The following is a 13,216-nucleotide window of genomic DNA, read 5'->3' on the forward strand; positions in this document are numbered from 1 at the left end:
TGACGGGGTCTCAACATCGGTCTGCGAGGAATAACAGTCACCTCCTGAGTGCATCCACAGACATGCTGGGGCACGAGGACCTGGCCAAGGCAGCAGCTCCTGGGACCCTGCCACACAGGGACCATCAAGTCGGCCTAGGCTCAGACCCACGCATCAGGCAGCGCAGTGGAGGAACAGCCATTGCTGTCCCCAGCTCTAGGCAGGACAGGCTTCAAAAGGTGGCTGGTTAGCGCTGATCTCCAGTGTCAGGCTCCCTCCACCTCTGGTGGGCAAATCTGGGCCACACAGTGCTGACTTACCATGGTTTCCACTCCGAAGGCAGTGGTGCCACGATGCCCTCCCGTGCCAGCCACATCAGTTCTGGCTCCTTGATGGGATCAATACCTATTTCTCTGGCAAATTCAAGAATTTCTGCAAGAGAGGCAGGAAGGTAGAAAAGTAAGAGAGGTGGACAGGTGGATGAAAAGGAAAAAAGTCACAATCAACCTGTGAAATAATAAGAAATGTATATGCTGGTCTCTGCCCCCAGTTCCTGTTAATATTTGGTCTTTGACCCCAGTTCCTGAAACAGAGCTTCTAAAAACCCTTGCAATTTCCCGAGTACCAGGAGCACTTCTGTTCCAGTGAGGTGACTTGGGTGGGCTCATGGATGGTGCTGGTCACCAGAAAGACTAAACAAGGATGAGAAGCTTGGAACTTTCAGGCTCACCCCCCATTCTCCAGAGAGGGGAGAGGGACTGGAAAGTGAGTTAACGGATCAAGTCTATGTGATGAAGCCTCCATAAAAATCCCTAAACTATGGGGTTTCCAGGGCCTCCAGGTTGGAGAACACATCCATGTGCCAGGAGGACAGCGTACCCCAACCCCACGGGGACAGAAGCTCCTGCACCAGGGACCCTCCCAGAGCTCATCCTATATATCTCTTCAACTGGCTGTCCACCTGCATCCTTTATCATATAATAAGCTGTTAAACATAAGTGTTTCCCTGAGTTTTGTGACCGTGCTAGCAAGTCATCACACCTGAGGACTGGGTCGTGGGAACTTGGAGTACTGCTGACGGCCCAAAGGGCCAAGGACAACCTGGGACTTCTGATTAACATCTGTGCAATCTTGTGGGACTGAGCCTTGAACTTGTGAGACTGGTGCTAACTGCAGGCACAGTGTCAGAACTGAACTGAACTGAACTGAGGACACACAGCTGATGTCAGAGAACTGGTTGCTATGGGAAACCCCACACATCTGATATCAGAAGCACTGAGCTCAGAGTAAAGGAAAAACAGGGTTTTTTCCCCAAACAAGTTTTCTACTCTGCCTTTACTTTCCAAATTTTCTTCAGTGAGCAGGTATTAGTTCTATGTAATAAATATATATAATGTTCTTAAACTACAGTTATAAATAGCACATCTGAATCCAGGTATGCTACTGCTGTACTCCAAGAATATAATCTGAAGCCAAGTTAACAAATGCAAAAAAAACAAAAATAAGACCAAGAGACTTCAGTATAGCAGGGCCTCAGGAAGAATCCCCACAGCCCCAGCTAGAACAATTCTGAACGAGAGCAGCCTAACCAGGACACAAGCTCTCCCAAGATCTGCAAAATCTTAGTGCAAAAGTACTCGTCACTCAAACCAGAATGTGCTGAAAAACTACAGGAGACTAAGCCCCTTGGGGACCCGACCAACACACAATTAGTGTAAATCCAGGTGATGGGTGCTGTAAGGGAGAGGTGAGCTGAGTGCCACAGGAGCAGAGAAAGCAGGACATTCCAGCAGGGCCACCTGAGCTAAGGCGAGATGATACGCAGGCAGTCTTCCCACTCACTGCACCTCTCTTCCATGAAGACAGTTGTTTCTTTTCAATTTTGCTATATGTTCTGAACTCTTAACACTTCTGTTGTACTCTTTTGGAATAAAAAATTTAGAGCCCTAGCCAGTGTGGCTCAGTTGGTTGGAGCATTATCCTGTACACCAAAAGGTGGCAGGTTCGATTCTCAGACAGGGCACATACCCAGGTTGCGGGCGTGTACGGGAGGCAACCAGTTGATGTTTCTCTCTCACATCAATGTTTCTCTCTCCAACAGGGGGCATGCAGGAGGTTGACAAACCTGGGGACTAGCAAACAAAAGCACTTTTTCAAAGGACCAGCTGGAATTGGGCCAGCCAGGGAGTCATTTATTCACTGATTTCACAAACGGTTTTTGAGTGCCTCCTATGCCCCAGTCACCATGTGCCATGAGTGAGAGAGAATTGGCCTCTGCCCATATGAAACTTGCATTCTAGAAGAAACAGCCAGTAAAGAAAGGAACAGATAAATATACAGAGAAGTAAAGTTTCTGGCAACCGTAATGAAGGAGGCAAAAGCAGTGAGAATGTCAAGGTGGAGGGGGCACTCCTTTAGAAAGGGTCAAGGAAGACTTCTCAGAATGGAAGAGAGGAGAGAGTAGACCCAAAGACCCCAGGCAGCACCCAATGAGGGAAAGATGAGCTATTCCACAGATGGTGTAGGGACAAACCTAGAGGAAAAGATAAGTATTTATCCTTGGAGTAGGGAAGGCTTTTCTAACTGTGATATAAAACTTAGAGACCATATGAGAATGGACTGATGCATTTAACATGAAAATTAAAAATTTCTACATGGCAAATAAACTAAAATCTTATGCTGCAAGCAAAGCCCAGGGTTTAATGTGGGATCCATGGACTCCTGAGGGTGAAAGAGATCTTCCCCTCCCCCAACAGACCCTCAAACCATCTGAATTATAAGCAAAATCTGTGTGTCCAGGTCCATAATTCATGACAATTTCAAAGGAATCTTCACTCCCAAAAATGGCACAGTGCTTCCAAGTGCAGGCCCTTAAGAATACCTGGGTATGGAATCTAGCTGTACCGCTTAGAACTGTGTGACTGCAGAGAAGCTACTTAACCTTTCTGTGCCTTGGTTTTCCTCATCTGTAAAATGGGGAAAATAAAAGTACCTAACTTATTACTTATTATGAGGAAATACATATAGAGTTCTTACTACAGAGAATGGCACATAGTAGCATTGAATAAATTTTGTTATTATTGCTATTAATAGTGTTATTGTTGTTTAAAGAAAAAAAACACTGCTGTAGTTTGTTCTTAAGAAATTGGGTTTCCCCTGGCCTCAGCTATAACATCCCTACTATATTTTCATTTAAAACTAATCATTGGTCTAATCCAAGGTCAGCACACTTTTCCTATAAAGGGTCAGATGGTAAATATTTTACACTGTGGGTCATATGCTTTCTGTCAAACTACTCAGCATTGCCCTTGCAGCATGAAAGCAGCCATAGATTATACATGAACAAGTAAGCACAGCTGTTTTGCAAGTAAAATTTTATTTATAAAATCAAGCAATAGGCCAGATTAGGCCCATGGGCTATATAGTTTGCCAACCCTGATTAACCCAAATACACTGAGCAGCCCTGTGCACATACCATCTTTGCATCAGAAGAACAAAGATAAATCAGAGATAATTCCCGCCCTCAAAGAACTATTACAACACACCCCAGGCCTCTTACCTTGCTCACTGGGGATATAGGTCTCATCATAATCTTCCTCCAGAACCAGCTGGTCTCCTATGCGGATGGGTCTTCCGGCCATGATTGGCCTGGGCTCCAAGGCCTAGATCCCAGAGACCCCACCCAAAGAGAAAATCAGTAACCCAGCTTAGAAGAGACAAAGTCAGAGCTACATCATGGAGCACCTAGGTCAGACTAGACCCTGCAAACCAACTTCGCTGGGAATTTGCCAGTTGCCGGCAAGAACTCAGGCCTTCTGGCTCTGTGCCCAGGAAAGTTCCCTGAGACACATCTCCTAAAGCTTGCTGAATACTTGGTGGAACACAAAAGATCTGAAAACCCAACTCTCTCAAAAGGCTGGCTTCCTATCCCTCAAATGGAGAAAGAACAAACAGTATATGACCCCCAGCTGGAAAACTCTAGTGACCAAAATACCTAACAGCACACGCACACACCCCACCCCACCCCCACCATATACCAACAGACCCCAGTGTGGTCACACTGTCCCAACAACAGTACTAGGCAGAAGGGAAAACACACCCTGCTTTGAGAGCACTAGGAGAGGAGTAACGTGGGCTGACAGGAGGTCTGACAGTGGAGAGAGCTATTCCAGGCAGAGGGAGCACCATGTGCAGACAAGGTTTTCTGAAGTGCTGGCCACCAGCACACATGGTGGGGCTGGGGTGGAAAGCCAGGTAGACCATGCTTAAGAGCCTTGACTCTGCCCTGTAGCAAAGCAGTTGGGGGGGGCAGAGGCTTTAGTGAAAAAAAGTGGCACAGAGTGACCTTTTTTTAGGATGAGAACTCTGGCAGGAGTGGCATGGCTGGATTAGAGAAATGAGAGACTGGTCTCAGGAAAACCACTGAGAAGGCTGCCATCCAGCTGAAAGGAGATGAGGCTCAAACTAGGGCAGAAGCAGTGGGAATGAGAAGCGACAGATACGAAGGATGCTTTGATGTTAACAGGACTAGGACGTGAGGGGAAAGAGTGGAAAGGAGTCCAACTCGAATCCAAGGTTTCTAGCTTCAGGGATGGGACAGTGCCAAATTCTTCATCTAACAAGCTGGTACAGTTCTAGAATTGTTCCTCCTTTCCCATCTCTATTCCTGTAACTGCCTCAGGACCCAAGGTCACACCAACCCTCCCTGATGTCAGCTCCTACACTACACCCAGTGACACACAGACAAGTGGCCCTGCAAAGTGGCTGTTGTAGCCACTACTCTGAGTGTGTCTCCCAACTGAGGAGGCATCAGCCACACCGTGTGACCAACAGCAGTCTAGAGGAGCAGATCTTGACCTCTTCAGAAGCTGTCACTGTCCCACCTGGAGTGTGAGCATGACATAGACCTCTGAAAGCAGAAAAAACCTGTCATCTAAAGGTCAGGATGTGACTTGCAATGAGCGCTCAGATCTGATCATTCTGAATCTTCTCCAAGATTCCTAGAGAGGGACCTGACCAATAGCATGGGATTACTGAGGCCTTCTCTGCAGCCTGACAGCTGAGATGGGCAAGAGAGGTGTCTGGCCTTAGGACTCACAGGGAGCCAGGCTCTGCTGCCTCTCATTCCCACCAGGATGCCACGAAGCAGTAAGCTGGAGCAGCACCGCGGGAAGCAAGGAGAGAGGAAGAAGCATCTTCTCTGCAGGGTATGAGCCCCAGTGGGACTCTGGTCCCTGCCACAAGAACCCAGTGACGCCCTGCACGCCTGGCACTCCAGCCTCTGCACACACCCATTTATGAGGAGAGCCACTGATTCTGAAAGAGCACAGCAGGAAAGCACGGGAGCAGCACAGTACCTGGTGGCTTAAGAGTCTTTAATCCTCTGAGTTGGGGAGGAGAGGGAAAGGGAAAGGATCCCTGGGGAGGGAGGAACCAATAGTGGCCTGAACATCAGGCTGGGCATCATTCACTCCAACAGGCAGTGATCAATACAGTCATTGCATCAACTACCTCAGAGAATTTGAGCAGTTCTGCATTTGAGAAATGTTACCCATCCCTAGACACATCCCATCTCCAGAAAACATGGGACAGGTAAAATCTCTGTCCTTGTGGCAAAGTGTCTAATTAGCTACATATATAATTATCTAAGTTTAACTAGTTAAAGGTCAGAAAGAACCTAGAAATCTGAATTCATGGATCACTTAAATGTCAAACAAACCTACCAGAAAAAAACTAAAATATGAGTGGGCCATATTCTGCCTTCTTTCCTCGCCTTGCCTAGCTTCAGAAAAGAGTGAGCAAGGACAGGGCCAAAAGAGTAGAACTGTAGCCCCAGCCAGTTCTAACCACTGAGCAGTGGTTAGAACATCAGCCCGCAGACTGACAGTCCAAGGTTCGATTACAGCCCAGGGCATGTACGTCAGTAGCAGGCTCAATCCCCGGCCCAGTCAGGGCACATGTGGGAGGCAACCAATCGATGTGTCTCTTTCACATCAATGTTTCTCTCTCCCCCTCCCACTTCCACTCTCTCTGGAGAGCAATGGAAAGGGTATCCTCGGGTGAGGATTTAAAATAAATAAATAAGAGTAGGAACTGTAGGAATAAGGAAGGTGGTGAGAAGAGAAACCATATTTATTTAATGGCTACTAGAGATCATTTACTCATTCGAGCAATATTTATTGAGCCAAGTTTATTTACAGCTGGGCACTAGAGATGAAAGGGTGATAAAAGCAGATTCAGCTACTACTCCCCTGGAGCTACAGTCTCATGAAGGAGGGTGACAACCAACCAAAAGTCACAGATAAATGTGTAATTATAAACGAGGTAAGAGCTCTAGAGGAAATGAGTCTGATTTAAATAAAACCTATGCTGAGGACTGAAGGACAAGTATTCACAAGACAGAGAGTGGAAAAGGTGTTCTAACAGAAGCAGCGGCACATGCAAAGGCCCTTCAACAGGAAATACCACCAAGCAAGAAGCATGGTTGGAGATGCTGCTGGGGAGGTGGGTGGAAGCCACACCATGCTGAGAAGTTGGCCTTTATAATAAGAAAGCCAGGAAAGGGCTTTTTAACATACACATTTTGAAATGTTCACTCTGGCAGCCATTGGGAATACAGACTGGAATGGAGGCCAGATTGGAAGGGAGAAAATCAGAATGGCTGCAGAGAGATTAAGTAGGAAACCATGAGCTAGTCCAGGTGAGAGATGATAACCTGGGCTATAGCAGTAACAGAGGAGATGAGATATCTAAGAAAGTAGCCCTGAAATCTGCTATTGCAAATACATGGCACATGTCCTAGCATTTCCTTCCAAGCCTGAGATTGTGAGGGACATCACTAGTCAATCATAGTACCCCCTACATGCCTTCAGAACCATCAATATTGTATTCCATGTAGCACTTACCAACAGATGAGATGAAATTCAACGAGATCTACTTGCCACCAGGCCTGAGACTCTCTATGAGCCATAACAATTGTAGGGGAGGGGTCATCCAATTGCACTCATCCATCTCCTGCCAATCCCAGAATCTAGCAGAAGAAAAAAAAAGTGGCCCATATACCTCCTTCAGGAAGCCCCCCTGGCTAACTTCAGCCTTTCTCATTAACACATAACCTCCTCAGCAGTAAGGACACAGTTTTCATGTGTTCGTAGGCATATTACTCCTAATATTATTTCTTTCATGGGAATATGTTCCACCTCTCTTGTTAAACCACAAACTTATGTAGGCCATGCATCCACCTTCCTCTGCATTTTCTGACCAAGCCCAAAATGAAGTATATAAAGTACAGGAGCTCTGTCTCTGCTATAAAACACTAACATAGAACCAAGGAATCTAGAGCAAAAAAAAAACAAACCATAAAAGCTTTGGTCTAACTACCCCTCCCATACTGAAATTTTCCTCTCTCTCTCTTTGTGCTTTAAGTGACAGACAGCATAGTGGTCCAAGCACCATCTCTGGGGCCAGAAACACCTGAATTCAAACCCCAGCTCTCTCACTTACCAACTGTATAACTGTCGGCACATTAGGCAAGGTCCTTCACCTCTCAGAGCCTCAATAACCTCATGTGTATAATGGAAATAATCATGATAATCTACATCAAAAGGTTATTTGAGGATGAAATGAGGTGCTTCTTATACAGTACCTGGCATAGTCACTAGTACACAATACTGTTAAACAAATTTAGCAGTTTTACTGATGTTACTGCCAATTCCACAGTTAATTATCAACTATGAAAAAGTCTTTCCCATATTAAGCCAAAAATCAGTTTCTAAGAAGCTTCCCCCCATTTGCCTGTTCTGCCCTCTGGACCTAAAGAGGGCACCCAAGGCTTCACTACTCTAAGCTAAGTACTCCGTTCCATGCATTACATGCCACTGTTCCCCAGCCCCTCAACACTGTGGTTACCATCCTGGAACGCTGTCAGCATAGCCAAAAAGTTTTGTACTTTTTGAACACTAACAAAGCATACACACGCATATGCACAATTAGGGCTACCTGCATATTTATTTCTTCCTCCCTGCTTGAACAATTTTAAAGAAAGTTCACCACAAGGGAAAAAAAAATTACTGGAGAAGGCTTTGGGGAGAAAGTAGAAGACATTAGAGTTGATTATGTAGTGGCGATGAGCACAGGTTTTAGAACATTCTCAGATTTAATCCCAGATCTACCACCAATCAGCTGGGCAAGTTGCCTCAGTTTCCTCATCTGTAGAAATGGGGATAACAATACCTATCTCAAAGGGTTGTGAGAGTTACATGATTCAATACACATAAAGTACTTAAAACATAGTAAGATCTCAATAACTGTCAATTGTTATTACAATTCACATTCTTAAAGGGCTTATTTTACTTGTTCCAGAGGACAATCCAGTACGAGGGAATATCAATTAAAGCCATTCAGACATTCAATAACTGGCCTACCATGGGTCAGGCACTGCACTCACTGTTAGGGTAAGAACCTGATTACACATGGGCTTGAACTCCAGCTCAGCCTAGCTGGGAAGTCAAACAGGTAAACACACGATTACATAATATGTTAAGCACATTAAGGGAAGTAACAAAATATGAGACACAAAACTAAGGGAAACTAACCTTACTTTGGAAGATCAGGGAAAGCATCACAGAGTGGAGGACCACTGAAATGGTTCTCGAAGGATAGCAGCTCACCGAGATAAGGGAGCAAGGGAATTTAAGGCAGAAGCAGCATGCACAGAGGCAGAGGCAGGAAAGAATATGGTGGGTGCAGAGAATTCATTATGTCTCAGCAAGGTTTAAATAAAAAACAACTTGTACAAGGTCTCGCAGCTAGTAAATGGCAGAGCAAAACATGCACACACCAATCTATGGGACTCCAAAGCCAGAGCGCTAACCACTCTGACATGACCAGAGCGCAAGGGGCAATGGAAGGAAGGAGCGCATTGTAAAGGACTATACTGTTGAAGACGAGGGTCATCACAGGATTTCACATCATCATGACAGCTGTGTAAGAACTGACTGGAGGACGGAGAGAAGAGAGGCAGAGGGACCACTTAAGAAGTTATCCTGCCCAGCCAGGCATAGCTCAGCTGTTGAGCATTGACCTAGGATCCAGGCGATCAGGGTTCCATTCCCCGTCAGGGCACATGCCCGGGTTGCGGGCTCGGCAGCCGATCAGTGACTCTCTCATCATTGATGTTTCTATCTCTCTCTCCCTCTTCTTTCCTCTCTCTGAAATCAATAAAGATATATTCAAAAGAAGAAAGAAAAAAAAGAAGTTATCCTGAAAGCGTAGGCAAGAAATTATGAACTAAATTAGTGGCTGTGAGAATGGAAAGGAAGGACCAGATTCTACGGCTATTAGGAGCAGAATAACAGGATGTGATGTCTACACCAAGTGAGGGAGAGGTGGGAAATCAGAGCACGTAAGCCAGTATCCTGTTCACGATTATTTTTTCACTTCTATACCTTGCCCAATAGCCCACAGCATACTGCCTAGAATATAGGAAATACCCAACAGATGTTTGCTGCATATATTAGAGGAATTCCAGGTGCAGACTTGGCTAAGTGAATGGTGAAGTCCTTCACCCAGACAGGAGAGACAGATCTGGGAGACCGGGAAGACTGGGGAAGGTGCAGTTGCGGATGATCAGTAAGCAGGTCTGAGCTCAGGAAAGGGGTCCAGCTGGAGCCATAGTTTGGGGAGTCACCCTGAAACAGATGGTAGCTGAACCTCTGAGTGAAATCACCCAGACCTGGCTGTGGTGAGTAGAATGGGGGTGCTGCACAGGCGACTGAGGAAGGCTGAGTTAGAACAGCGGGAGAGCCCTGGCGGAGGCCCAGCGGCGGAGCGCCCCAGGGCGCCGGAAGGCCGGGCTTCCATCCCGTCAGCGCACATACCTGGGCTGCAGGTTCAATCCCCCTTTAGGGTGCGGATGGGGCGGCAACCGATGGAGGACGTTTCCCTCACACAGACGTTTCTTTCTCACCTCTCACCGCCCCCTCCTCGCCCCTCCCTCTCTATCCAAAAATCCATAAAGATATATCCTCTGGTGAGGATTTTTTTTTTTTTTAAATATACCTTTATTGATTTCAGAGAGAGGAAAGGAGAGGGAGAGACAGAGATAGAAACATCAATGGTGAGAGAGTCATTGATGGAGCCCGCAACCGGGCCTGTGCCCTGACCGGGAATCGAACCCTGATCGCCCGGATCCTAGGTCGATGCTCAACCGTGGAGCCACGCCCGGCGGGCCTGGTGAGGATTTTTTTTAAAAGAAAAACCAGGAGATAGGAATCATGGAAACCAAGTAACGGCAGTAGGAGAAGGTAGGGTTTTTTTTAATCAATGCATGGAAAAGTTAAAAAAAAGAAAACCCAAAACTTTCTAACTTCCCCAGCTGCCCAAAAGACGGGGAAGAGCCTGGCTAGCCCTGAAGCCGCCCTGGGGAAGCTGCCCCCCGAGGTTCGAAGGCGGCCGACCGCACCGAGCACGGGGCCGGCCAACGAGCGCCCGCAAGCTCGCACTCGTTGGCAGCGCCCGCTCCCGGCCTCGCCAGCCCGGCCCGGCCCCCCCCGCCCGGGGATGGCGGGAGGAGGACGCGGGTCCCGCCGCCCCTCACGCTTCCCTCAGCTCCCGCCCGCGCTCGGGCGCGTCCCGCTCCTCGGCACCGAGAGGCCTCGACTCTCCCGCGCCCTCCTGTCCCCGACCCCGGGCCCTCCCTCGACGACGTCCTCACCTGTCCCCCACCCCGGGAGGCTCGGGGCTAGGGCTCCCGGCTCGGCGCAGCTTCCCCCGCACCACCCCGGTTCCCCGGTTCCCCGCTTCCCCGCTTCCAGGGACGCCGGGGTGTTGCCCTGCAGCGGCCCACAGCCACTTCCGGAGAGGGAACCGACGTAACAACGGAGAGTCCCGCCTCTCTCAGGAGCCAATAGGGCTCAGGATGAGAGCTCTGGCACTGGATTGGTTGGGCGTCCCGTCGGATCGCCGAAGGGGGCTGCAGGTTTCCCGTTGCACAATGGGAGATGGAGTCCGAGCCGCGAGGCGGCTCCGCGACGGGTAGAAACGGAGCTCCGAACCCAGACGTGGGGAACTTCTGCCCCGCGGGGAAGGCGCACTCACGCTCTTTACCGTGACGTGAATTAACTAGGGCAATTCATTGCTCATCATTTTTTAGTAGTGTGATTAACATCAGGTAAACAATACACTGATCATAAATAATCAACCCATGAGCCTTTTAAAAAATAAAAGAGATATGGATGTACGGTAATAGAGACCCCCTACCACCACCTCCTCCAAAAAGAAAGAACGTCTCCTTTGTGCTCCGATTAAATCAATGAGCATCTGACCAGGAGTTAAGAGACTAGTTTCTACTGTCAATCTTTTCACCAGAGCAGGGGCTCAGTTTACATGTCTGCAAAGTGGGGATAATATCTGTCCTAACTATTGCAAGGGACTGTTCAAGAGGAAAAAGAGTGACACAATGTGTAGTCCCTCCACACACCCTATTTGACAGAAGAGTTGCTACTAATATAATTCCAAAGAGCTTTAGTTTTGCTTACACAGAAAACAAATCTTCCTTTCTCTCATACATTCTCAACCTCCTAGAGAAGGTAAGAGTGGCAAAGACACCTCCAGACATTATCAATCAGAAAACTGGGACCAGGAAAGTTAAGAGATGTTACTATAACCGGAACCAAGATTCGGCTGCCTGCACCATGAAAGCCAAACTCACAGACAGGTGCTGGTGAGAAAGGAAAGAGGCTTTGTTCCTGTGCCCCCATCTCGAGAAGATGGAGGACTCTTGTCACAAAGCCCATTTCCACATCTCAGTGCAGGCAGAGGTTTTTATAAGGAGGGAGAGGCAAAGCAGAACAACGAGATCAAGGGGGCAGGTTAAACAGCTCTTTACGTGCAGCCAGCACAGTCCACTCCAAGAAGGACCTTGAAACTGGTCAAGCGACAGTCTGGTGTGGGTCACCCTGGTCTTTGGCATCCTGGTTCTAAGGTTGAAGGTCAGCAAATCTCCTGGAACTGGGATGACTAAAGGTCGGAGTCTGCATCTTCTGAAGTTAGTTTTTACAATTCTTATACAAACATGCTGTTTATCTACAAGCTGCATATTAGTCAGAGTCAGCATTTACAGAAACAACGTCAAAAGAATGGTGGGTGGGTTATAATTTCCCACGGTTACATTACTAGTTGAAAAGGAGAACGGAACACCTGGAGAAACACCTGGAGAAGTTCCCGATAAGTTCCATTGTGGAGAGGTGTCTGGCTCCCACCAACTCCTGAAACCAGTCCCAGCGCCACTCGGGGCTGATTCCAGAATGAGAAAACCAGATTGTTCCTGTAGATCCCGAACCAGGTTCCCAGAATGTGGTTTTCGTGTTTAACTTTAAATCTTTCTGTGGCAGTTATGCCTATACTTCCTTTATTTTGCCTGCAGATGACAAATCATTGTTCCCCCTTCCTTTCTACACTCCTTAAAAGTCTCTCAGAGAAGCCAGAGAGGCCAGACTGGAAGGAACCAGTTTACACCACAGACCTTGCACAAAACAGAGATTCAAAAAACCATTTGTAGACTTGGTCCCTATGTTTAAGAATTTGCAGTTAATTTGGTTGACTTTAATAGTCATCAAAACGCTTAACTTCTATCCCTTAACATGGATCCCTTGCTCTCTCTTGGGGAGAACTAATAAAATAAGGGTCTTTTTGGGATTAATGGGATTACCTCACACAGATAAGCAATTTGCATTTTATCAGGTTTCCCTATAGGTTTGTACTCAGAAATGCAAACCAATTTTTAAATGCCCTTAGGCAAACATAAGAAAGCAAGTCTTTAAGGGAAAATAACAAAAATGACATACCAATTGATGTACTAGTAATATGCCCAATGAGTGGAGAAGAGAGACTGAGAATTTCACACAGTAGGTTTTCTTCTGCAGTCAGGGGTGAACATTTAGGGATGGTTTTTCAAAGATAGGGGAGGAAAAAAACAAATCAGTCTCAAATTTTATGCCCTACCCCAGGTCAGAAATTCCACTTTAAAACATTTCTTCTCTCTTCATTCTGTTTACTTGTAATATACAAAGTAATCACCCACGTAATATAAAGAAAAACACTCATTAACCCTACCATTTAAAAAAATTATATAAAGATGTGAAATGTTCCCTCTACACTTTCAATCCACTTTATTTAAAATTGCAAACTGCCCTTCCATCTCCCTTCTCTGCTTTATTTTTCTCTATAAAACCTATCA

General features: G+C 46.8%; 1 protein-coding gene across 1 annotated transcript in view; it reads right to left on the reverse strand.

Annotated features, from left to right (window-relative positions):
• The window catches only part of CEP164 (centrosomal protein 164), a 54,219-nt gene extending 53,805 nt beyond the window's left edge, over positions 1-414 (reverse strand). The window contains exon 1 of the mRNA XM_087821515.1: positions 300-414. Coding sequence (XP_087677641.1) covers positions 300-355 — 56 coding nt within the window. The 5' untranslated portion in view covers positions 356-414. The remainder of the gene's footprint in view (positions 1-299) is intronic.
• Between the last annotated feature and the right edge of the window lie 12,802 nt (positions 415-13,216).

This window comes from Miniopterus natalensis, chromosome 11 (genome assembly GCF_054644295.1).
Source record: "Miniopterus natalensis isolate mMinNat1 chromosome 11, mMinNat1.hap1, whole genome shotgun sequence".
Taxonomy (NCBI): Eukaryota; Metazoa; Chordata; class Mammalia; order Chiroptera; family Miniopteridae; genus Miniopterus; species Miniopterus natalensis.